The sequence below is a fragment of the Bactrocera oleae genome, chromosome 4 (assembly GCF_042242935.1).
Source record: "Bactrocera oleae isolate idBacOlea1 chromosome 4, idBacOlea1, whole genome shotgun sequence".
Taxonomy (NCBI): domain Eukaryota; kingdom Metazoa; phylum Arthropoda; class Insecta; order Diptera; family Tephritidae; genus Bactrocera; species Bactrocera oleae.
In genome coordinates this window covers 16189075-16215080 of record NC_091538.1, presented here as the reverse complement: position 1 = coordinate 16215080, position 26006 = coordinate 16189075, and the positions used below count along the sequence as shown (strand labels likewise).

Sequence of the window (26006 nt, the reverse complement as noted above, 5' to 3'; positions counted from 1 at the left end):
GTGAAAATAAAAATGTGCCAAGCTTTGTGGCGGAAAAAGAAAACAAAAGTGCTTCATTTAAAAGTCTTTAAAGCAAAGAAAACTTTAAGTTAAATGTCGGGTTTTTGCATTTAATTCACTAAAAACTGTTTAACGGTTCAAGTTCGCAAAGTGTCCAACAACAACGACGATACTAATTTTCCTGCTTTGCCTTAACTGACTTCGCTGACTTTGAAACCCCAAACACACGCATATAAACAGACGCAGCTGCATTAACATCTCCCGCTTTGACTGGAAACACTTTTACCCGCCCGCCCACGCAAGCACACACACACACACAGAAAGTGATACTGTCTCGTAGTGAGCAGCGCGTTCCGGCGTTTGCCAGCTTTGAGGGTCAGCCATAATTCACACATTTTTACGAGCGTTTTACTTGTATTTTGCCATTTGTAGCGATTTGTTGTAATCGCGTTGCGCTTGTGGTTGTTGTACGTTGCACTAATGCGTTTGGTTGTCTAAAGAAATATTTATTTTCAGCATGTGACATGCAAAAAAATAGAATTTTTGGAAGAAATTGTAGAAAATATCCTCCTGATCATTTATATATATTTATCATTTACTATATAACCCAATATCTATCTCGATTAGTTTTAGGTGATACAAAGAACCGTTAGGTGAACAAAACTATTATACTCTCTAGCAACATGTTGCAAAAGTATAAAAATAATTTAAAAAAACATAAACACGTTCTTTTATCTCAAAGAATCTACTCATTTGTATATCGATTTCTGAATTAGTTTTTTTTCAAATTGCTATATTCTTCCAGGCCTTCACCACATATAACATACGTATGCATATAACATATGTATACCATACTATATATTTACGCTCAATGGCTCTTTAGTGCTTTGTCTAATGCAAAATATTCAATTTTTGCTGTCTTTCTCAGCAATTAACATTGTTGTACTAAAAATTTCAACCTTCTGACTTACTTAGAAACATTAGCTGCTTTTGCAAATTTATTTTCTTTACTAGAAACTAATATACGAGTATAAGTATTGTTAATAGTTAAGATAGTTGTGAACATGCAATAAAAACTGTTCGATCCTAACCTAGTTTTAAATATGTCTAAACTTTTTTTTAATCAAATTTTTTAAGTGGTTGCTGCCTGAGCTAAACGATGCATTTATTTTCATTAAATGCTTTCGCAAATAAGTTTGATTAACATCCTCCTAAAATAAATTGGTTTTTATATTGAGAATATAAGCGTTTTTCTGAAGTTGGAAAGTTAAACGGCAAATTTTATTTGTAATTGTTTGAAGAGCTTTAAAAATTCGTGTGCTTCTCGATGCTTTTCAACTATAAATAGGAAAATTATTTAAAAGTTATCTTTATTAACCAGAAGTATCAACAATGTTCGAGTTCAAGATAAGTATAAATGCCTTCATAGATTTCTATGGGCTTATATCAAGGTAAAAGTCCACTATTAGTGCGTTACTCATTATTACGTGACTATGCGAACCCCAAAACATACTTGAATATTACCCTAAAAATAAAAGTTTCAACACATCAATTGGTAATCCCAAACACCAAATCAAAGATTTAAAACATTTTCGCTGAATAATACTTACTAACGTATCATAAACAAAGTTATTGCTAAAAACATATCTTGCTTTTGGGAGCAAATTTTTACTTGTTTCTACGACAACAAAGTGAATATATACATACTTACATATAAATTTATGGGTGTAAATATGTAGGTGTGGACTACCAAATATTGATTACTAATTATGTGATCAAAAAACGCTCACTCATCGTAATCGGCTCTTCAAACAACTCACTCGTGCACCTTTATTGAAATAGCGTGAAAAAATATAGAGTAAAATGAAGGTGTGTGGTGAATTTGGGTGTTAACTGTAGAGCGATCGTTGTGGGTAACGAAATGGTCACACATGCGTCTTTGATTAGATAAAGAACAGTGTACTATGAGCGGCGAAAAAAAAAGTCACAATTATAATAATTTGAAAGGTAAAAGGGGAAAAAAATTAATAATAAAAACAATTAAGTCACTTAACGGCACATGCCAATCACATTATCCCACTCATAATTATTATTGTCTGCAAGACTTCAAATTCATTTACCAGCAATGTCAACTCATTCACGTGCCTCAAGTGAATACCTCCATCTGTCAGTGTCACGACGCGGTAGCCGCTCTTCTCTACAACTTTATGGGGGTACTTTGTATTCACAACACACATCGACTTTTATATGACTTTAATGATTATTTAAACATGACAATTTTTTTTTTTTTTGATATTGTTATCATATAATTAGACAGAAAAAAATTTGCCGAAACATGCTGATAATTTAGTTAGAACGGGCTAGTGGAGCAATTTTAGTGAATTGTGTGGTAAGAGAAAAAGTTATAGAATGGAATTAAATTTGTTACTGCAGAGTCTTAAAGTCTGCTCTTTATTTGCTTCCGAACAAAGATATATAGATCAATAACTAACTGCCCGAAAGAAACCTTCGATTAATGCGCTATTTTCACTTGAATATAGAGGGGATGCACTTCGACAATAAGCTATGAATAATATTAGGTGATAATACTAAAAGCGGGGCTTATACATGTATTTTTTTTTTTGACTATAGAATACGGAATAAGAGGCTGTTTAGAACCTCTAATGTTAAACTTTAGAATATGTAGAGATAGTTGTTTAAAAAAATTAATTTCAGAGGTTAGCGTAAAACATTTCACTATGATCTGTTACTCGAGATATTGATTTTTTATAAGTCCTTCGAGAGTGATATTTAACTCTCGTTGAGACTTCAAAACTTTTTATGGTAGCAAAAAACGTTAAATTCACTTGTAAAAGTGAGTCATTAAGGAAAAGTTAGTACAATATGCAGAATTCTTTTTCCATTTTACAATTTGATAGCATACTAAATTTATCTAATAATGTTCACTAGCTGATCTGGCAACAGTCCTACCGTAGAGAATGTTTTTTAGACACAGAGATCAGTAAGACACTGTTAGGGTATTGTTAGGATATTAAAAGCTATTGTTGTTGTTGTTGCGGCTGAATTTGGCCGGGTTGACAGTCATTGGTCGAATAAAAATCTAGGTCCGTACCGGTTACGTAGACCCGACAGTCGTGGCAACAGATTAAAAGCTATTCTTCGAGCATTGTGTGAGATCTTAAGAGCTGTGTTTGTTCCATTTTCGATACGAATATTTAGATTGATCATATAAATATTTTAAAGCTTTTGATTGAAGTATATAATTAAGCTAATTTATTTAATAAATACTGTAAATCTACTTTTATTGCACACACATATTAGTCAAACTGTGGTACACTATGACTTTCTTAGACATCCAAAAAGTCATAAACTACTTAGTTGCGATCTGCCATTTCGGTCGTCTACTACCATCTCTGACACTGCCGTATTTGGTTTCACGCGATCAACAATTCAGCTTCATGTCAATTTTTTCTGCGTTCAGTCATAGCTCTTCTTGACAGCAGAGTGTTTTCCGCTACAACATGCGACTTCTCACCTGCGGTTACTCAAATACAGGCATTCGTATGTCTAAATATTTTATGTGACACTTTTATAGCAACTCTTCGTTTTGTACATTCGCTGACGGTTACCAGTTTTTCTACTAAAATTGTGATTTCATTTGACATTATGTCATTTATAATCAAATGCCAAACAAAGAAAAACATATAAGAATGACCAAAGCTCGCGTAAACGTTTATTGACTTAAGCGGTTTGCTAAAAAGGCGCTCACACTCAATCGGGTTTTACGTATGTGCGTTAGATGTGCATATTTCTGCTGCTCTCTCGCTCTCTTGCGCTCTTCATCAATATATGACTTCATTTGAAACAGTTACTTATAGTGGCACAGGCTTAAGATTAGATCATGTTGCTGCATTTTTTGTCTCCACGATATACTCTTCATAGGCGGCTCGTGACACCATCGCGCTCAGAGGTCTGTGGTGTTATTTTGGTGCGCTCAGCTGTTTGGGTTCTGCGCACAAATCTTGATTAATGACTGAAGTTGTAACATTTTTTTCACAAATAAATGTCTACATCACGTTGTTAACTTATGTTACACACTGTATTGTATGCAAACAAAGCACATTTGACGCAACACGCGTGTGGGCGCCGTCTAAAACAATTTAAAAGAAATGAAAAAATATATATAAAATCAAGTAAATAAATTAAGTCATTTTTGCTCTTCTTCATTAGTTTTTGCTTTGAGTTATTTGGCTTGATTCCCGTGGACTATCCGCCAACTCTCAACCGATTTTGGCAGTTACAGACAAAAACTATTTTAACCATATATGGCGTGGCTCACTTGCATGTCGTCTTTAAAACTATTAATTAGCTTTTATAAAAATATATTTGGTATGCTCTTCAGCCGACTTAAATGCGCGAAACGTGATAAAAATGGGCCTACATAGTATACCATGTGTCCTTCAGGTTTTCAAGTTCAAGCGGCGGGTTTTGAACTTCATTTTTAGTACAGCTTTTTTACGTAAACTAATTCAAACAAAATAAAATTAAAAAGTATTATATTATTATATAAAAAATGGTACTATAATTTAAATATAAAAAATAAAAGTTATAAAAAAATTATTAAACTCTAAAAAAATTAAAACCCTGAAAAATTGGAATTTTGAACAACTATGTAAAAAAATAAAAATGTATATATATAAAAACTCAAGTTTTAAATAACCCAAAAGTTTTTAAATAATATATTATTAACAAATATATTATGTTTTCTAAAAGCAAGATACCATTACAAAATGTTATGCATACATATACAGTAGTGGTCAATGAAATTCCAAAGAAGTGTTTCACACATAAAAGAAGCAAAAGTTGGATAATATTATATTAAAACAAGTAAGGAAGGGCTAAGTTCGGATGTAACCGAACATTGTATACTCTCGCAAAGTCAAATGGTATACTCGTTTGAGATTTCTTTGTGGATTGACTGATATTTTCGGTAGAAGGTCAACTATAGGCAGTGGGGTCCACATATTTAGTACTTAGGGGTTTGAACAGTTTTGGTTCGATTTAGACAATTTCTGGTCACAAGGTGGCATACTTTAAACGTATTATTCACGCAAAGTTTTACTCCGATACATTGTTACCTGATTTGCATAGTGGAAAGTGAAAGAATCAGATGGAATTGAAAATGGTGTTACATGGGAAGTAAGCGTGGTTGTAGTCCGATTTCGCCCATTTTCGCACTATGACATAGAAACATGAAAATAACGTTATGCACCGAATTTGGTTGAAATTGGTGAAGCAGATCCCAAGATATGGGTTTTCACCTAAAAGTGGGCGGTGACACGCCCACTGACTAACTTTGAACGCGGTTCCTATAAAGCCAATTTATACCATCTCAGAGATAAAATGTAATGTTTCTGGCGTGTTTAGTGATTGATTTATCGCGCTTTTAGTAGTTTTAAACAGTACCGTTATATGGGGAGTGGGCGGAGTTGCCACCCGATTTCAACTATTTTCACACCGTCAATAGAAGTGCTAAAAATATTTGCTTCCAGTGAATTTTGTTATTATAGCATTAGCGGTTTAGGAGATATGCACATTAAGCCTATTAGAGGCGGGACCACGCCCACTTTTTTAAAAAAAATTTTAACTGCAGATGCCCCTCCCTAATGTGATCCTGTGTACCAAATAACAGTCTTGTATCTTATTGCGGAGCTTAGTTATGGCAAGTTATTTGTTTTTGATTAATGGCGTTTTGTGGGCGTGGCAGTGGTCCGATTACGCCCATCTGCAATACCAACCGTCTCACGGTACCAAGAAGCATGTCTACCAAGTTTCATAAATATATCTCAATTTTTACTCAAGTTAGAGTCACCCGGATTTCAACTCGTCTCTTCATCCTGATCATTTATATATATATAACCCTATATCTAACTCGATTAGTTTTAGGTGATACAAACAACCGTTAGGTGAACAAAACTATTATACTCTGTAGCAACAGGTTGCGAGAGTATAAAAAAATGTACTTGGAATACAGCAATATCAAATTTTCGACTGTGGTAATATTTTATTGGCCACTACTGTATTTATGTATATATCCAAAATCATAGCTCCAATATCATACCTAAACTCTTACAAAACGAAAAAATTAGAAAGAAAACTTTGTCTCAAACCGAATTTATATAAAAACTTTAATTAGAAATTTTTTTATATATTTTTTTAAAATTATAAAACAGAAAAATTAATTTAATTTGATTAAGAAATAAAAAATTTAAATATATTTTTAATTATTGAAAGCTTGTTATAATTTTAATTTATAAAAGTGAGTTAGTATGACTTTGTTAAGAAAATTTTTCAATGAAAACACAGATGTTTAACAAAAAATTTTAAACAAAAAAATTAATGTTTAAAAAATAAATTTAGGAAAAAAGTATAACGACAAAAATAAATAATAAAAGAATAAAAATTAAAAACAAATATATTTTGAAAAAAAAGAATAATTAAAAGAAATAATACTAATTATTGAAAGCTTTTTATGGTTTTATTTATAAAAGTAAGTTAATGCAATTTTACTAATAAGATATTTAGGAAAAAAACAATTATATGTAATTTTAGGAACTAATTAAGTGTTCAGACTAGCTTTATTATATAATATCATAAAAATATAAGGCGTTATAAAATAGTTTAAAAATATTGAAAATATTTTACAATAATATTACAATAACACAAACACAATACATAAAAATAAATAATATAATATAGTGAGATAATAATAATAATAAAAAATTTTAAATAAATAAAAAATTAAAAACACAAATATCAATAAAAATAAAAAAGGAAAACTAAAAATAATTATTGAAATTGAATATTAGTACACAAAAAAAAGAACAAAAAATTAATTGTGTGTGCTTAGCGACACTGATACAAGCTTGGTATCACGTTTCGAGCAGTTGTCAATTATTTATGACAAAAATCTCAAAACCCAGACACCGTTATGTCGTCATTTCGCAGTCATTCCAACAGCAAAAGCCATTCATCAGCGTTAGCTCAACAGCTGAAATATGTTGCTGTGTCTTCCTTCATTTGCTGACATCTGACTATTAGCAGCCGCTTCCACCTCCGCTAACTTTTACTGCTTCGATATGTATGTATGAGTATGTGTTCTTTTCTACTTAACGTTTTATCTTATTCTTCTTCTTTATGTAGCCCCATTGACTTGTTGATTCCTTTTTGTCATTTCTCTGAACAAATAGTAATTTTCGTACACCCACACACCCGCTGCCAGCTAGTAAATGATATCAGTCACTTTGTTAGTTCGAGTTTTAATGCAATATTATTGGGAAGGAAACAACAGCACAAAAACATTAAAAATCATTTTTAATGGCAACAGTAACAACAACAGTGGCAAAATAAATGAGGCAATCAATGTCGAACGGCACAGTGAAGCAATTCGAGTTGAGATGGTTGAAATTTTTAGGAATTTTATAAATCCAATTTTCTCTTATGAAAATACTATTCGTTATTCTATTGACAAATTTCTGATTTGCGTCAATTAATTTTTCCGATATCATTTTCAAATTTTTAAAATTCAATAATATATTTTAAAATCAACTATTTATTTTTAGTTTTTTTTTAAACGCTATTAAACGCTTTCAACGTCTCATAGTTTATGAGCGAACAGCTGCAGTTTTCGCGTTGACGGCAAAATTTATGACTTTTCTGGATTATTGTTTGTTTTTGTTTTTCTCCCACCCGCATGTTTGTACTCGTTTCTGTTTAAAAATATCATAATTTTGTTTTATTGTTTTAGCTGAAGCATATATTTCAGCTCTAAATTTCTGACTTGCTAAAATAAATGAAATAATTTAAAATAGTGTTTTTTTTTTTAATTTTATGATTAAATTTCTTATATTTTTATACTCTCGCAACCTGTTGCTACAGAGTATAATAGTTTTGTTCACCTAACGGTTGTTTGTATCACCTAAAACTAATCGAGTTAGATATAGGGTTATATATATATAAATGATCAGGATGAAGAGACGAGTTGAAATCCGGGTGACTGTCTGTCCGTCCGTCCGTCCGTCCGTCCGTGCAAGCTCTAACTTGAGTAAAAATTGAGATATCTTTATGAAACTTGGTAGACATGTTTCATGGTACCGTGAGACGGTTGGTATTGCAGATGGGCGTAATCGGACCACTGCCACGCCCACAAAACGCCATTAATCAAAAACAAATAACTTGCCATAACTAAGCTCCGCAATAAGATACAAGACTGTTATTTGGTACACAGGATGACATTAGGGAGGGGCATCTGCAGTTAAAATTTTTTTTAAAAAGTGGGCGTGGTCCTGCCTCTAATAGGTTTAATGTGCATATCTCCTAAACCGCTAACGCTATAATAACAAAATTCACTAGAAGCAAATTTTTTTAGCACTTCTATTGACGGTGTGAAAATAGTTGAAATCGGGTGGCAACTCCGTCCACTCCCCATATAACGGTACTGTTAAAAACTACTAAAAGCGCCATAAATCAAGTACTAAACACGCCAGAGACATTAAATCTTATCTCTGAGATGGTATAAATTGGCTTTATAGGAACCGCGTTCAAAATTAGTCAGTGGGCGTGGCACAGCCCACTTTTAGGTGAAAACCCATATCTTGAGATCTGCTCAACCGATTTCAACCAAATGCGGTGCATAACGTTCTTTTCATGTTTCTATATCATAGTGCGAAAATGGACGAAATCGGACTACAATCACGCTTACTTCCCATGTAACACCATTTTCAATTCCATCTGATTCTTTCACTTTCCACTATGCAAATAAGGTAACAATGAGTATATCGGGGTAAAACTTTGCGTGAATAATGCAATTAAAGTATGTCACCCTGCGGCCAAAAATTGTCTAAATCGAACCAAAACTGTTCAAACCCCTAAGTACTAAATATGTGGACCCCAGTGCCTATAGTTGACCTTCTACCGAAAATATCAGTCAATCCACAAAGAAATCTCAAACGAGTATACCATTTGACTTTGCGAGAGTATAAAATGTTCGGTTACATCCGAACTTAGCCCTTCCTTACTTGTTAAATACAATTTTTTGTTAATTTCTTTGTTTAATATAATCATTATCTTCAATAAATTGCTAAGAAAAAAAGTTTAAATTTTTAAACTTTGAATAAAATAAAATTTTTGAATGTCTTAAATTTTTTTTTCATATTTATATTATGTAATAAACAGAATATTTCTAAATTATCTTTAATACTTTCATTAAATAAATTTAATTTTCCACTTTCAGGCTAAAAAAAACTAATTTTTCAGTTGCATTTTCTTTGAAAGTTATAACTTTAAAAATATTTTTAAGTAAAGTTATGAACAGTTATCTAACTTGTTAAATTGTCGAAATGTGTTAATATTTAGTTTTAAAAGTTTTTACGAAATTCTAATTAAATTTATGATTTTTTTTTTATGTAACCTCTGCTTAAACTTAAATTTTTTTTTTTAATTTCTATTTTGTCAAATTTCTTAATAAAATTAAATAATAAAAAAAAATCATGAATAAATTAATTTTTTTTTATTAAACATATTTATTATTAAACAGTTAATTTTTGTTAATTGTAATAAATTTTTGAATAATCTTGAAAAAAAATTTTATATATTCTTAAAAATAATTAAATTTTTTTTTTTTATATTATGCAAAATTCAAAAGATTTATATATTTTTAACCAAAATTTAATTTATTGTGAGAGTTTAAATTTTTGAGACAGAAAAATATTATTTAAACTCAAGTATTTTTATTTTTGTTTTTTAATTTTTTATTTTATTTTGCGTATCAGTTATCATACATGAATCATATAAAAAAAAAAGACGAAACAAATATTGTTCGAAACAATTTGAAACATACATGCATATAAATGTATGTGTCCATAACTTGGCTTGGCGTTATCATTTACAAAAGATAAGATAACGTTACATATATTGTGTGTACCAAATGTTTGTAAAAATGTGCAGAACAGTGTCTATAAAGTTCGATTTTTTTAACTCCGCAAATCGTTAAGTTCGCTGATTGCGCATTGTGTGCTGTTATATTGTAGATATATGTATATGTTTATGTCGGGGTGTGCATATTCTCTAGATAAGGAATTCAGTTTAGCCCCGTTTAGTGATCGATTGTGGGCACTTAATATGAATGATAGATATTTATTTATTTAGTCAATTTAGATATAGTATACAAATATAATATCTCAAAAAAAAAGCACTGGCTGCCAGCACCTACGGCTCAGTTTTGCGAAATCAGAGATAAATTGTTGATGAGAAGTGCAAAATGTGGCCAATTGTGCTTGAAAAAGGTGTTATGCGTGTATAAATATAATAAGTAAACATTTTTGGAATAATATTTTTAAAAATTAAAGAAAATGAGAAACTACAAAAATTTAAACTTGAATATTAGTAAAAAAAAAAATCTAATTTTTTAATAAAATTAATTTTTATAAATAAACTTGGTTTTTAAGTTTTTTTTTTTAATTTACCAAAATATAATATTAAACAACAAAATATTGAAATAATAAAAATTTGAATTAAATAAAATAATAAAAATATTGTTTTTTTTTTTTTTGTGTTTGCAATATTGGATACATTTTAACTTAAGACAAATATTGTTTATTGTTACAGAAAGAAATATATATATATTTTAATAATTACTTAAGCATTTATAAGAAAAAAAATATTTTACCATAGCAAATTTTACATATCATCTACTTTAATTGTCCATTTTATGTTTAGTTTTACCAGAAATTTTTATAAACTTTTTGTATGTATTTGTCGATTTTCAGTCTAAAAAATTCATGCATATGCGTGTATGTGTGAGCGTGTGTGAAAATGTTTCCGAGTTTTCGCACTGACCTCAGCAACTTGTCAGCAAATGTCAAGCAAACTTCTGTGGTAAGTCATTTTTGCAACAATTTACTTTCAACCCTCGCCTACATCCCAACAAAAACATACAAGCAGGATCTAAATCCTTACCCAAATGAAAAACAAAAACAAATATTTGCTTTCAATTGCTAAAAAATGCGTGCATATGTATGCGTAAATTTTTGATTTTTCACATAGATTTCGTTTGTGTGGAGAGAAATGTGCTTCTAGAAATGCTTCATAATGCTATCAATGTAGATCATTTAGCAAATGGAATGGGTTGCCATGTATTGTAAAAAAAAAACAACCTGTACACTGCTTGCGGCAAGCGGGCTATTGCTGGCGACATATCGCAAACAACTATCTGTATTAGTGAATAAAATCTAAATATTTTTAGTACTCGTATCTTTGTGTGCTTTCTTTGTATTTGTTGGTGCTTGTGCTGTGATGGATAAAATGCATACATATCTTAGTTTTAAATAGGTCTAGCATAATTAGATTTTAAGAAATATATACGAAGCTTATTACTTATATACGCAAAATCTTATAAAATAAATTCTTATTAGCTAAAAGTGCTAAGAAAGCTCTTCAGCGTACACTATAAAAAAACAGCCAGAACATTTAACATTTTATAAAAATTTACTTTCTAAATAATAATGCTACAAAATAAAAAAAGCTATTGTAGGGTTTTATTGAGCTCTTACTGAAAGCTTTTGAACAGCTTTTACCATGACTTTCAAAGAAGAAATATAGAAATGGTTCAAAATTAAAAAAAAAAAAGATTTTTTAGGGCTCTACTAAGCTTATATCAAAAGCGTTTAAAAAGCTTTCCTCAATTATTTTGAAATTGAAGTATTTCGAAATAAAACAACTTCGAAAACTTTATCGAGCTTAATCAAAAGCTTTTGTGAGCTTTGCGTAGTTTTTTTTTTAAATGTTTCCAAATAAAAAAATTAAACAAAAATTAAATAAAAACAGTTTACAAGTTTTGTTGAGCTTTCTCAAAAGCTTCTAAAGTGCTTTGCTCAGTTTTTTTAATGTGTATAAATGCTAAACAATTAAATAAAATTAAATAAGCTCAACTTTGCTTAAATATTCAGGCAACTTGTCCAGCAAACAGGTCTTACAAAAATTGTAGATTTAATCTACCGCGTGTAATTTGTATATATCATAGAATATATTTATATCACAAAAAAAAAAATGCAAAACCATGGTGTAAACTTTTCGACAAAACCCCCGAAAAGTTGCACTAAAATCTTCAATAAAAACTCCTAAATTGTGCTTACATATACAAATGTGTGACGCAGATATTTTTGAAGTTGACTTCGAAATCTACTATTAACTGCTCTTACAAGTTTTGCTTGAAGTGAGCGTTAAAATTTCATTAAAAAAATTTACTCCTAAAACTCCGAAAGTAAAATTTTTATCCCGAAAACTCCGAAAGTTTAACTTCACTCCGAAACTATCACTATATTTATAAGAAGACATTTAGTGAGGTATATAGTTAGCGAGTATAGATTTATGTATGTAAATATCTGTCTTCCCTATGACATTTAGTTGTATTTAATTGCTAATTTTGTATGGCTACCGATCACGTGTGTAATTTTATATCTCTATTCTTTTATTTCATTTCAGATATTGTAAAAGCAGCGTGTGTATGCTCAAACTTGCTTTATATCACTCACAAACATTTGCATATTAAATATAAGCAAGAGAAATAACTAAACTCGATAGCTAAATAAATAAACACAAACTCCACTCATTCAAACCAATACAAATCTTAAAAGTGCTATCTACTACTCTATAATTATACCCGCAAAAAATACTCCCTCTCCAAGCTACCCGCAAAATAACCAATATAGACATATTTTCACTAAGTTAGTGCCAGCAAAACTATTTTTAAACTTGTGAAAGCTTGTAAATTTTGCGTGAAAGCACTCCGATCAAAAGCATTAAGCGTGAGAAAGTGAAAAGGTAATTAACGGAGCAACAGTGTGCAACTACAAAGGAGCTTACAAAACAGCTTAAAAGAAAGCGCATCATTTTGAGCTTTGAACCAATTTATCACCCGCTTTCCCTCTTACCCAGGCTTTTACCCATACATTTATATACAAAACGCTAACTATATATATTTATATGGAAAGAGAGAAAATTAAAGCGAAAAAGTGAATTTAAATTTAATACCAAAGCTCCTGCTACTATAAAACGTGTGCAAATTTTTAAATTGGTTTCGATAATTTATTGTTGTGCGCCTCAAAAAAGCTGCTGCAGTAAATAAATATAAATAAAATAGTTGCAAACCTAACGAATACCACTGTTGCGATATTGTTTAACGTAGTTTACGATTTTGTCAGCGAGCTATCAAAAAAAGCTCCAAAAATAACACGAAAAGTACCGAAAAACGCTTACTGTAATATACTACCATATTTGCGCCGAAGGCACTCAAAGCAACAAAAATTTATGAACTTCTAGTCATCGACTAATCCGCGTTGCCATAACAACTAACCGCGATTCGGACAAACGTGCGCTAAAAAGTGTCGCCTACATTCAGTTAACGACGCCGTAAACGTCAAACATATTTCGCATATTTCGTAAAACTCAAATATACAACTTTTCAAAAACGTAAATTTTCAAAACCAACTTATATAACTGACAAGAGACGGCGAAAAATATTTTGTTGTAAAATAAAACAAACAAAAAATTAAGTAACAAATCAAAAACGAAAACAGCAAAGAATCAACAAAATCGGTTGAGGATTAGTAACAGCTCTCGTGTGAAAGCGGCAAAAGCACAACAGTGCCGCAACGAAAGCTACAAAGGATTTGTATTGATAACAACCAATAGAGAGGAGACTTTATGGTAAAATAATACAAAAAATTCTCGAAGCCTACTTCGCGTAAAACTCAAAAGCTCCTTGTACATCTAGCAAGTATAAGCACATGTAAAGTGCTGGTGGAAATAAAACGAAAAAAAAGATAGAATCACAAACTCTCCTATCCGTGTTTGAAACCATAACCAAACAACTGTGAAATTGATAAAAAATCAATTAATTTTACCAATAATACCCCAATTCAAGTAACACTAAGTGAACACTCTCATAACAACAACAAGTATAATAACAAAATGGCAGCTGTCGTCCATGTGAATAGCCTGTTGAATGGCAAAGATTCACGTTGGCTCCAATTGGAGGTGTGCCGTGAATTTCAGAGGAATAAATGCTCCCGCCAAGATACCGAATGCAAATTCGCTCATCCGCCCGCCAATGTCGAGGTACAGAATGGAAAGGTGACCGCTTGCTATGACAGCATTAAGGTTAGTAGAATTTCGTGTGCTTTCATGAACGAAAACAAAAATAATATTTAGTATTTAGTAGCGTCTTGAGCTCGTTCTTGCTTTAATCTCATGATCTCAGATCATCTCAGATGAGAGTAAGCGAAAGAGAGCGCTTTTAGCTTTAATTAATATTTCTAAGCCTTTTATATTATAATATTTACCGATACGTAATATTTAGCTTGTGAGCTTCAAAAGCTTTCATCTGCTTTCATCAACGTAATTAAATGTTTAGCTTCATACTATTCTTTTTGCTCGCAAATCTCATATTTTGAGTTTGAATGTTAATTTTTATATTCCCTAAGAAAATACTTAATATGTATTTCTTTTTTGGTTTTATGATTTCTGCCTCAATACTCAATGCTTTGCTTTTGTCAACCAACATATGAAAGCTACATAGAAGCTTAGCTGTCTAGCTTTTGTCAGAGCTTTATATGTAAGCTTATTTAACTAGCATATATAAATAATAACTGTATGTTTCTCTGCTTATGCTTTTGAAGAAAACTCCCAGAAAGCTTAATTGCGCCGTACCGCGGACATAATTAGCTTAGAGCTTTCAACTCAAACTTTCATATATTTTAATGACATATTTTATGTATAGAAAATACTTTTTTAATGTTTAAACGTGTTTTATTTAGTAAGTATAGAAAGTTAATTAGCGTAAAGATGAGTTTTAAAGCTTTTTTTTAAAGTTAAATGTGTGCTACGGTTCATTTTTATATTAGAGTGCAGCGAAGGTTAAAAGGTTAGTTAACCCCTGTACAATAATTTGAGAACATTACAAAGCTTTTAATAATATAAACATACATATATAAGAAATGAAAGCCATGAAATGATATCCCCATTTCACGGCGTGCTAAATATTTTCAGAAGTGACTATCAACCTTTCAAGATTTAATAATTTGATAAGAGCTTTTTTAAAAAAGGTTTCATAAAAGCATTAATTGCTTTAAATTAATATTTTTTTTCAATACAATTTGTTTATGAGTAACCCGAGTTACCATATCATCTCTCTTGTCCCATTACTTAGCCTACAAAAAGAACTTTGAGCAATTCAGCAATTTTCCACATAAACGCCTTGTCTTTGTGCAAGCTGAAATTTATCCTAAACAGCTTGGTTGCCTTTCATAAGCCATAAGTATAATAAAAGCTTATAAAAAAGTCAAGAAAGTGATGACTTTTTACGCTATAAAGCAGCAGCAGAAAGCCCGATAGCAACAAAAGAGGTAGCAAAAAGCAGCTAGCAGTAAACAAAGCGAAGAGATCGGATCTCGTCTAAAGTGAGATGCGCTCCATTCACGCCATAGCAAAGTTCCATGAAAGTTAAATAAAAAATGATGACCGAAGAAAAAAATGTAGAAAGGTAGCCACTTAAACTAGAATATGCTTTAAGGGATGGAAAGTAAAGAACTGAAATAGGCAAGCTCGACGAATTCAACAATTTTATACAACTCCTAAAATGTATATAAACATACATATGTTGCCTTAAATCGAAAACCCGAAATATGAGTAGTGAATATTTTTATAACCTGCTTCTTGCTTGAGAGTTCTATAAACACATATTGAAAATTCGAAAAACCTTACAAAAAATTATAAGCCCCTGCGGATCATATTCGAACAATATATCATTTAACTGCCGATCAACATACAACTCCGAAAATATTTCCGAATTTTCCTGTATGATATGCCTTCCAATTATATAGGAAATACTCTTTCGATATCTAAAGAATATCAAATAAAGGAATTGTTATGTTAATATAGTATTTAAACTATCAACGAGAATAAAATTTAACTCCGAACGCATATTCAAAGAATATAGCTATTTAAAAGAACGAGAGTTAAATTTTAGGTAGGTGTATTCGAGTCTACGGGGTTCGGATTTTACTCCGAAATGTTAGCAGCATCGAAAATTCGGCGTAAGTTAGTACCGAAATCTTTGTTAGCAATTAAACATTTTCTATCAACTCCGAAAATATTTCCGAACTTTTGTGGTAGCTTTATTATAAAATAGTATAATATCCAATTAAGTAAGAAATATTTCTTTCGATATCTAATAAATAATAGTATTAAAAGTGTAGGCGAAAATAATGAAATTTAACTCCGACAACATACTCACGGCCATATTAAAGTTATGCCAGCGAACCTAAGCTCATATTTGATAGTTGTTTTGAAAACACATCGAAATTCGGAATATACTCTGAAAGTTTTATTTACTTCGAAAATTATGAGAACTTTTTTTTTATTTCATCATAATTTATTTAATTTTTTAATAGAACTCGCACATAATTTTAAAATTTAAAAAAATGGCAGCAATTGAAATCCTAAATTTGTTCTAAATAAATAAAAGCAATATAAACGTTTATATTTTTAAAAAATATTTAAATTTCAAGACGTTTTCATACCCACCTTGCATATAAAATATCGAATTTATAAAAGTATATGTGTTTGCAATGTATTTTTAATAATAAATTTCAAAGCTGCTTAGGAAGAAAATTAGATTTTTGCTCAAAATGGCTCAAAGTGGCTCATTGTGCTTCGATAGCGCTCTTAGCCTCCCAAAACTGCGCAATTTGTTAGCTAATCCTTTTCTATTTTCTATTAGGCCAAAAAAGGATAATTAAAATTAATTTGAAGAACAAATTCGTGTTGCTCAAGTTAGCTCAAATCGTCTCGTTTCAAACGTTCCCTACTTTTCTACTCAAACTTTTTTGCCACACCATTCGAATTCAAACACGTGCCTCTTCATGACCATATACGATGAAATAAACGCAGACATTCATTGCCCACAAATTAATTGTATTATCCTATTAATTAACTATTCAGTAAGCACTTTCATACGACTCGTGTTTTTTATGTAAACATCAGGTGTACACATTCGCTAACATACAGTGGTACAAGCTCACTCGTCCTGTGGCGAATGTGCAACTACAAATGTGTATGTGTGTATACTTGTAGGTGCACTTGGCACTCGTAAGTTAAGTTATTCTTTTTTTCCACTCTATGTTCACATTCTTTAAGCTTCCTTCTCTCGTTCTCCCTTTCTCTCGCGCGCTCCCTTTCTGTCTGGTATGCTGCGTTTTTGTGTCATTATATGAATTACCTGAATACCTGTCCTTCCATTACACTTTTCATTTACTCACTTTCATTTGGTTTATTTGCGTCATAAGTGGCCCCAAAGTGGCTGGCCGAGTGGTCTACTAGGCATGCCTATGTTGTGGTGGTACCCGTATTATGCTCATGTTCTATGCAACACTGAAATTTTTACGTACTTGTATGTGTATTTATTTACAGTTTTTAACACTATTCGCTAGTGGTTAAATACTGTGCGAAATTCAGAAGAATTAAAACAGCATTAAAAAGGATATGTCTGAAAGTGGCTCAAAATGGCTCAATATAGTGCAAAATTGGGTAAAAGTACTAATTTGGTTTTGAGAATTCAATATATTTTCAGCTTATTTTAATATTAAGCGCTTAGGTAGAAACTGAAACTTGAGACCGTCTGGCTCAAATTGGCTCAAAATAAAATCTCAGGTAGTTGATTATTTTTTTATGAGCTACATTTGACAGCTATGAAGACTTTTGCTTGAAAAATATCTAATTGTAGAATAATTGTAGAAATATGTCAAGAAATTATTTTCTAAATTATACCGTTAAAATTGGCTCAAAATGGGTCAAAATGTAGTTGGAGCATCAGAAATGCAGTGAGAAAATTTCCAAATTGTACTCATTAATTAGCAGAATTTTATAACTTCACCATTTCAGTAGGTAAATATTAAAAATATTTCCTTTAAAGAGCTTAAGAAGTAAATCATGAGCTCAGTCTGAGTTGAAGTCCATTAAAACGTAATTTCAAAACCTCTTTACTGTTGTATTTATTGAAAAATCTAAGATTATACAGAGAGGCTTTAAATGCCTCAAAATGTGCAAAAAATTTGATGAGCGCTTTAACTTGAAACTTTTTGATAGCCAAAAAGATATGGTTTCCATAATTTCAGATTATTTCGGAAAAACATTTTTTAATTGTATTATTATTATTTTTCATATATTTCAATTATACTTATGCATTAATAATTTTCAAAGTGTCCAGTTAAAATTTTCTGTTCTGCTCGCCGAAAGGTTACAACTATTTACAAAGTTAATACCATAATTTTAATATTACCCATTTTTCTGTGTGCATAAGTTAAATAGTATGACATTGTCGTACTTACTCATTTTGTCAATGCATTTGCTTTTATACTTACCGCATAACTGTACATAATTCACATTGCAGCACCATTATTTGACGCATTTTTTCTGAAACCGGTACAATTGCAATTTTTAATGTGTTCCATTTTCACACGTGAATATCTTATCGTCTCATGGCTCCAAGTGGCTCAAGGTGGCTCAATATTTATTTAGGAACAATTATATGCGGTGAAGGCAAACCATTTGAGTAAGTTTACGAGTTTGCTGTGTAAAAGCTAAGAAAATATGTGTGTAATGTGTTCATTGTGGGCTTAGGATTATGTTTAAACTCTGTTTAGTGTGTTTTTCTGCACTTCTAGCTGAAAGTGGCTCAAAGGCTCGTTGTGAGCAATTTCTTTCGAATACTTTGGATTTACAATATGAATCTTAAAAAAATATTGCGCAATAATTTTACTGTACCCCTTAAAGTAACTTAGATAGTTCATCTGTCAAGCATTCGAGGGCGCGAAGTAGATCGAAATCAGTTTCTATGCTTTTGTTGATTGAAACTTATAAAAATTAAAATTATTTTACAAATCCATAACGTTAGAAGTGTATAAAACTAATAAGGAAGTTAAAAATGATTGCTGCAATTATGCAGAATTTTGCGTTAAACTGTATTATGGTGAAAATGGCTCAATATACTTTTAATTCCTAATCATTTGAGTAAAAGCGCATTCATATAGGTTGTCATACTTAAAAGTACATAAACTTGCTGAGGAAGTTAAAAATTGTTTCTGAAATTATTGAGAATTTTTCGTAAAAATGTTAGATGATGAATCAAAATGGCTGAAAGTGGCTCAATATAATTTCAGCTTTTAACAATCCGATTAAAAGTGCTTTCATGTGACAACCTATACTTAAAAGATCATAAAATTGCTGAGGTAGTGAAAAATTAGTGCTGAAATTGTTCAAGATTTCGCTCAAAAATCAAGAAGGATGGCTCAAAACAGCTGAAGTTGGCTCAATATGCTTTTAACTTTTTCGATTTCTGCGAAAGTACTACTGTGGAAAATATGTATACGCTGGGAAGTCTGTAAAATTGTATTATAGAATCAAAAAGGTTGAATGGAAACTTAAAAAACCACCGTTAATATAAGTAAATACTTTACAAGAAAATCCAAAATTTGTTGGAGATTAACATCCCACGAACTTCCTCGTAAATTACGAAAGCTTTTAGTATGCTCAAATTGCGAATGGAGCTTTCAAAACTCTATTTGTATACTCAATAAAAGAAAATGTAGTGGGAAATTACTTTGCCAGCATTTCACACCTGTGTGTAAACCAACTGCTGCAATAAAAATTTCACTTGAACAAAATAACCGCTGATATTATTGTAGTAAAAGTTTTACATTTGTTCCGGGTTTTTTCACAGACAGCAACAATTTTCAGTTTTCTAATAATTTCAATTGCATAAATCGTTGAATATAGACAAAAAAATTATAATACCGTCTCGAAGAAAATACATACATTTGGTGCATGCGTGTATGAATTGCAGTTAAAACAGCACAACCGGACAGACATCAAATTTTCCTGACCATTTAATATTGAATTAACATAGAATCGGGTAAAGGACTATTAGTTATTGCCAATCATGAATAACGCACGTGAAGGAGATGAAGGAGCTCCCGCCGCGCCTACTGTAACAAAGGGCGGCGCATCAGCGTTAAGCTCACACACCGCATTTAGTCCGATGGTGGCGATGGTTGCCGTTATTCTATATGTAATGAATTTCGTCTGGGTGTCATGGCGTCGCTCTAGTAAAGATGGCGCCGCTTAAGTTCAGCATAATGCTGCCAACGTCAACGTCAAAGCCAACGTCAGCGCCAATATCAACGCCAATGCCAGTCTAAACGCAAAGGAATCACCAAGATCATGATCCTGGATATATATATACATATATGTGTATATAAATGTGTGTGTGTGTACTAATTGGAGACTGCTTGGCGTGGCAATGGGTTGCGGCTGGCTTAATTTAGTTTTTAGTATAAACAAATTGTTTCAGTGTATTGGTGTGTAGAGGCTGTCGTAATTTCGATTCCTTCGATAATTTTGTTCCTTTTTTTTGTGAAATAATTGTATGTTGCCATTTTTATATGTTATTTCTTATGTATGTGTGTATATATATTTTTTAGCATCGGTTTCGTATGTCTACAATACATTCTTTAGATTGTCAAATATGTAAAATATTTCTTATGTATATGTATATATATGTTTGTGTGTGTTTGTGACCGCAAAATTCCAGCCTAGTGTGCATGCATTTGTAATTAAAATTTTTAAGTAATATTTTTTATAAAAACTTCGACTTTTCTTTTTGAAATTTAAAAAAAAAATCAAGTTTTGCGGTTTGAAGCAAGGAGCGTTAATTTATACTTTGTGTTTAAGCGAAATTGGTTGAGAGTGGAGTCAGCATAACGAAAACAAAGCTATAAGTTTTAAAAGCACTGTCACTCGAAAAAAAAGTTATAATACGACAAACGGTTTCAGGTTAGTCATCAATTTTTATCGGCATATTAACCAAATGAATTCACACAAGCTGGCAACGCCAAAATAGCTGATTTTCTTGTTTTACACTTCTCGCTTTGTTTTTGTAATTATTGTTTTTCTCCTGTCGCTACTTTTATAATTTTTTTTATATTACTATTTGCAAAAAATCCCTGTACTTTTTTGATATTTTGTGTTATTTTCAAATAAGTTGGCAACCTTATAACATGATTTTTCTTTCTATTATTTTAATTTATTACCATTTTTAAACAATCTTTGTGGGCATTTAAATTTTTTTTTATTATTTTGCATTATTTTATAATTAGGTGGCAACCTTAAAATATGATTTTTCTTTTTTACATATATTACATTACCATTTCTAAACATTCTTTGCGGGCATTTTAATATATTTTTTATTATTTTGCAACATTTTCAAATTGGGCGGCAACCCTATATTTGTCATTTTTATCACTGACTGAACAATTTTATATTTTCTTGTCATTTCAATTGCAAAATTAGTTGAATACAGAAAAAAACCAAATTATTTAACTCCTGCTTGAGAAAGATATATCGTGTGGACTGCATTTGAAGAAGCAACAGCTGGACCTACGCGCATATAAAAGCCAGCTTGAAACTAACTAACTCGAAACCTCTGCCATTTTTTGGTCACTTAAAATTTAGTCATAGCTTTGATAGAGAATAATATATTAATATTGGAAAAACATGAGTAGCTTCAGACAAGGGGATGAGGGAGCAGCACCTCCCAAACTGTCTCCCGCTCATGAGGTACCAAAAAGTGATGCGTCAGCGTTTAATTCACACAATGTATTTAGTCCGATGGTGGCATTTGTTGCTGTTATTCTATATGTTTTAAACTTCGTTTGGCTGTCATGGCGTCGTTCTAGTAAAGATGATACCGCTTAAAGCCAGCATAATGTTGTAACCACAAGGGGAAAGGGCTGTCGGATGCGTTTTTTTGTGAAATATTTTGTTGCGATTTTTATAAGTTATTCCATAGCCTTCCGTGTGTCTACAAAGCACTCGTAGTGGACGGCGTAAATAATATGAAATACTTCCGTGTGTTTATGTTCGTATATATATTTGTATATATGTATTTGTGACATCCAAATTTCAGCCGTTAAAATAAATTTTTAAGTTATATGATTTATAACACAACATGGCTTTTATTTTTGAAAAAAAAAAATATACAAAGGGTTCATTTTGACTTTCTACTGCTATTTATTAAAGCAAATTGGTTTAGCGTGATGCCAGAAATATAAACATTAAAAGATGTTATTTTAAGTTATGCTATTTAATAAAAAATATATACATATACAAGTATATATCGGCGTACAACCAGGCCTACTTCCCATATGATACAATTTAAAATTCTATCTGATTCTTTCACTTTCCACTATGCAATTCAAGCATCAAAGAATGCAGCGGGATAAATATTTTCCTGAATAATGCCTTTAAAGTATGCCACCTTGTGACCAAAAATTGTCTAAATCGTACCAAAACTGTTCAAGCCCCTAAGTACTAAATATGTGGACCACAGTGCCTATAGTTGAATTCTTACAGAAAATAACGGTCAATTTGTGAGATATACAATTAATATTCAGAGAGGACTTTTTACTGATAATAATATGTCTGTATGTCAAAAATGGGTTGAATAGGGTCACTACTTCCCTTAGCCACCATATACCTAATATAAATATTTTTGAACTTCCGGGTGACCGCATACCGCATATACAAGTATCGGCCCATATGAGAGTTATCTGAATGAAAATCAAAGAACGTGATTCACTCATAACAGTGTGTCTTTGTCGCTAAAATAATTAAAGTTTAGCGAATACTTCACATAGGGGGGCTATATGTAACTAATATCAGGATTTTCGGGCTTCCGGCTGACTTTACTCCCTATAGATTGGTGATGGTATAAAAAGTACCTTAATGAAACCCTGGGAGCATTTTATTAGTTTTTGGCATGTTAGTGGTATGCGGTAGTTGATAAAATCGGGTTAATACTACCCCCAGCTCACATATACTACTTATAATAATTTTCCAACAAGTTTTATACCGAATATGTCGGTCAGTGAGTATTATTGATTTCCGTCTTTCCACCTATCGTCTAACCGTTTGGGTGGTTCAAAAAGTTTGATATTTTATTGAAAGCAGATTCGCAATTTGATTGTAACTTATTAACGATTTCATCGAACAATGCACGTTTAATTCTTTCGCAACCTTTTTTCAATTTTTTGTCAGCAACACCTGAAGCAATTTCCTGTGTAATTTGTTGCCCTTCTTTACTTGTTAATCTGTGATACTCAGTTAATTCATTAAAACAATAATTTGTCAACAGTAATTGGATCCATAATGTCAAAATCAGGCATTTTGCCTTGTATTGTTTTAAGTTTTTGATTCAAAAATAAATTTTTCAAAAATGTCAACCAATGAAAATGCGTGTTTTGACTGATAACTGAATACGAATTTCACGCAAAATCATCAAACTGTAAACAGAAAGTTAAAAAAAAAACCAAAAATAGTTTTTTTTGAAATTATGGGACAAGAGGAAGCACGCACCGTATCGCCACGAACTTATAAATTTAAATCATGATTGATTTGAACAATTTTAGTTAAGAGCAAGAATACAAAAATATGCTGTAGTAAATTTTAAATTTATATTTTTTAATAATACAAGTATGTTTTAAATATGATGGCAAGTCTATAAAATCTTGTTTGGTTTTTAATTTTTTTTTTTTTTGACTAATTTTTTTTATTTAATATTCTAGTTTTTAATAATTCATTTTACGATTCGTTGTGAAATTTTTATACCGTCGACATGGTTTCGGGTGAAGGATTATTAATATTACCAAACTTGAAAAGCGCACGAGAGGGAGAGGAAGGAGCTCCCGCCGCTGAGCCTGTAACAAAAGGAGGCGCGTCAGTGTTACACTCACACACCACATTTAGTCCGATGGTGGCGATGGTTGCCGTTATTCTATATGTAATGAATTTCGTCTGGGTGTCATGGCGTCGCTCTAGTAAAGATGGCGCCGCTTAAGTAGAGCATAATGCTCAAAGCCAATATCAACGCCAATGCCAGTCTAATCGCAAAGGAATCACCAACGTCATGATCCCGGAAATATATATACTTGTATATATGTATGTATATAAATGCGTGTGTGTGTGTACTAATTGGAGACCGCTTGGCGTGGCAATTGGTTGCGGCTGGCTTAATTTTGTTTTTAGTATAAACAAATTGTTTCAGTGCATTGGTGTGAAGAGGCTGTCGTAATTTCGATAATTTTGTTCCTTTTTTTTGTGAAATAATTGTATGTTGCCATTTTTGTATGTTATTTTTTATATGTATGCGTGTATATATATTTTTTAGCATCGGTTTCGTATGTCTACAATACATTCTTTAGATTGTCAACTATGTCAAATATTTCTTATGTATATGTATATATGTGTTTGTGTGTGTTTGTGACCGCAAAATTCCAGCCTAGTGCATTTGTAATTAAAATTTTTAAGTAATATTTTTTATAAAAATGTCGACTTTTCTTTTTGAAATGTAAAAACAAAATTCCAAGTTTTGCGGTTTGAAGCAAGAAGCGTTAATTTATACTTCGTGTTTAAGTGAAATTGATTGAGAGTGGAGTCAGCATAACGAAAACAAAACTTACAACAATAAGCTGTAAATTCCGTGTCGATTTGAAGCACAACAAAAACAATAATATGACAAAAGTTTTAATTGTAGTCATAAAAATCTATAGGCATATTCACCAAGGGAATTCACACAAGCTGGTAACGCCAAAATAGCTGATTTCGTTGCTTTTCACATGTCTTGTGAGCTTAAATATCAAGATGTTGCATTTTTTTCGACGCTTGTTGTTTTTGTAACTCTATATTCACTGACTGATCAGTTTTAGATTTTCTAGTCACTTCAATTGCAAAATTAGTTTAAATCAAAAAAAAAATTATTAGCAACAGCAGTACTTACATATAAAAGCCAGTCATCAGCCAGTATCATCTCAGTTTTCAAAATTTTCCCATTTGAAATAGTTTTTATATTACGTCAGATGGCTGCGCCATAATTTTTGGTTTTGTAATTAATTGTCTTATTTGTTTTTAATTTTTTTTTGTTTTATAAAATAACGCGAAATCTTGCATGTGGCAGCATTAAAAAGTTGAAATTACTTTCTAGCATTTACATCTTTAAAATTTCACGAGCAAGTCGAAAACATAAGTAATGTTAATTTGTTACGAATAATGCAGATTGAATAATGCATTTATAATCTTAGATTTAAAAACTCAATTAATTAATTAAGGTGGCACCACCCACACAATTTTGAAAAATTAATGAAAATTTGATTGGATTTAAACAATTTCAGTTAAGAAAAATATTCTCTAGTAAACTTTAAATATGTTTTTTATATATAATATTTTTAAGTATGGTGGCAACACCAAATATTTTTTTTTTGCAAAAGTAAATTTTTTTTTGACTGTCATTTATTAATGTTTTATATTATTCTATATTTTTTATTAACTTATTTTACGATTTGCTGTGAGTTGCAGCCACTGATTTACTTACACCAATACTCACAGTTAAGCAACGTAGAGTTTTCTGCAAAGCCACTGCAGCAAAATTTTATTGCTTTTAGTTTTTTTACATTTTTTTTTTTTGTATCAGGTTGCCACCCCATACCTTTATTTTACTTAATTTTTTGATTAAAACGGCATTTAATACACTTTCTTCGTTAAACATATTGCTAGATTTTTTAGTGTTAATACTAATATTCAATATGGGTGGCAACGATTGGTTTACTAACATTAAAATAAAATAAAAATTATGTCAAGTACAATATGTGCAAAAAACGATGAAACGTTGTAGAATTTTTTAATACTTATTTAATGTTTCGTAAAAAAAATCAGTAAAAATGCGTAGAGCTAGATGTGGGAGTAGTATATAGGTATATTTTTATATATAATACATAAAGTATGTATTCCTGCTCTATATTTTACCATCCTTAATGTAACACCGTTTTAAGCCAGCGCTTCAT

General features: G+C 31.1%; 1 protein-coding gene and 1 long non-coding RNA gene across 25 annotated transcripts in view; both read left to right on the top strand.

Moving 5' to 3' along the window:
* Positions 1 to 26006, top strand: part of mbl (muscleblind) — a 498372-nt gene that overhangs the window by 231206 nt on the left and 241160 nt on the right. For 20 of the 24 annotated variants that reach the window (XR_011396187.1, XR_011396186.1, XM_070108959.1 and 17 more), the window contains one exon: positions 12541 to 14217. Coding sequence is in view for 20 of the 24 variants with exons in the window: in XM_070108959.1 (XP_069965060.1) it covers positions 14029 to 14217 (189 nt within the window). In the remaining 4 variants the exon portion in view is untranslated. Of the gene's footprint in view, positions 1 to 10826; positions 10936 to 12540; positions 14218 to 21462; positions 22120 to 26006 lie in introns of those variants that run through there. The other 4 variants (XM_070108949.1, XM_070108950.1, XM_070108945.1 and 1 more) reach the window with 3 other exon arrangements.
* Positions 23288 to 24495, top strand: LOC138857172 (uncharacterized). Its single transcript, XR_011396190.1, has 2 exons — positions 23288 to 23643; positions 23736 to 24495. It is a non-coding gene; the product is annotated as an uncharacterized lncRNA (long non-coding RNA).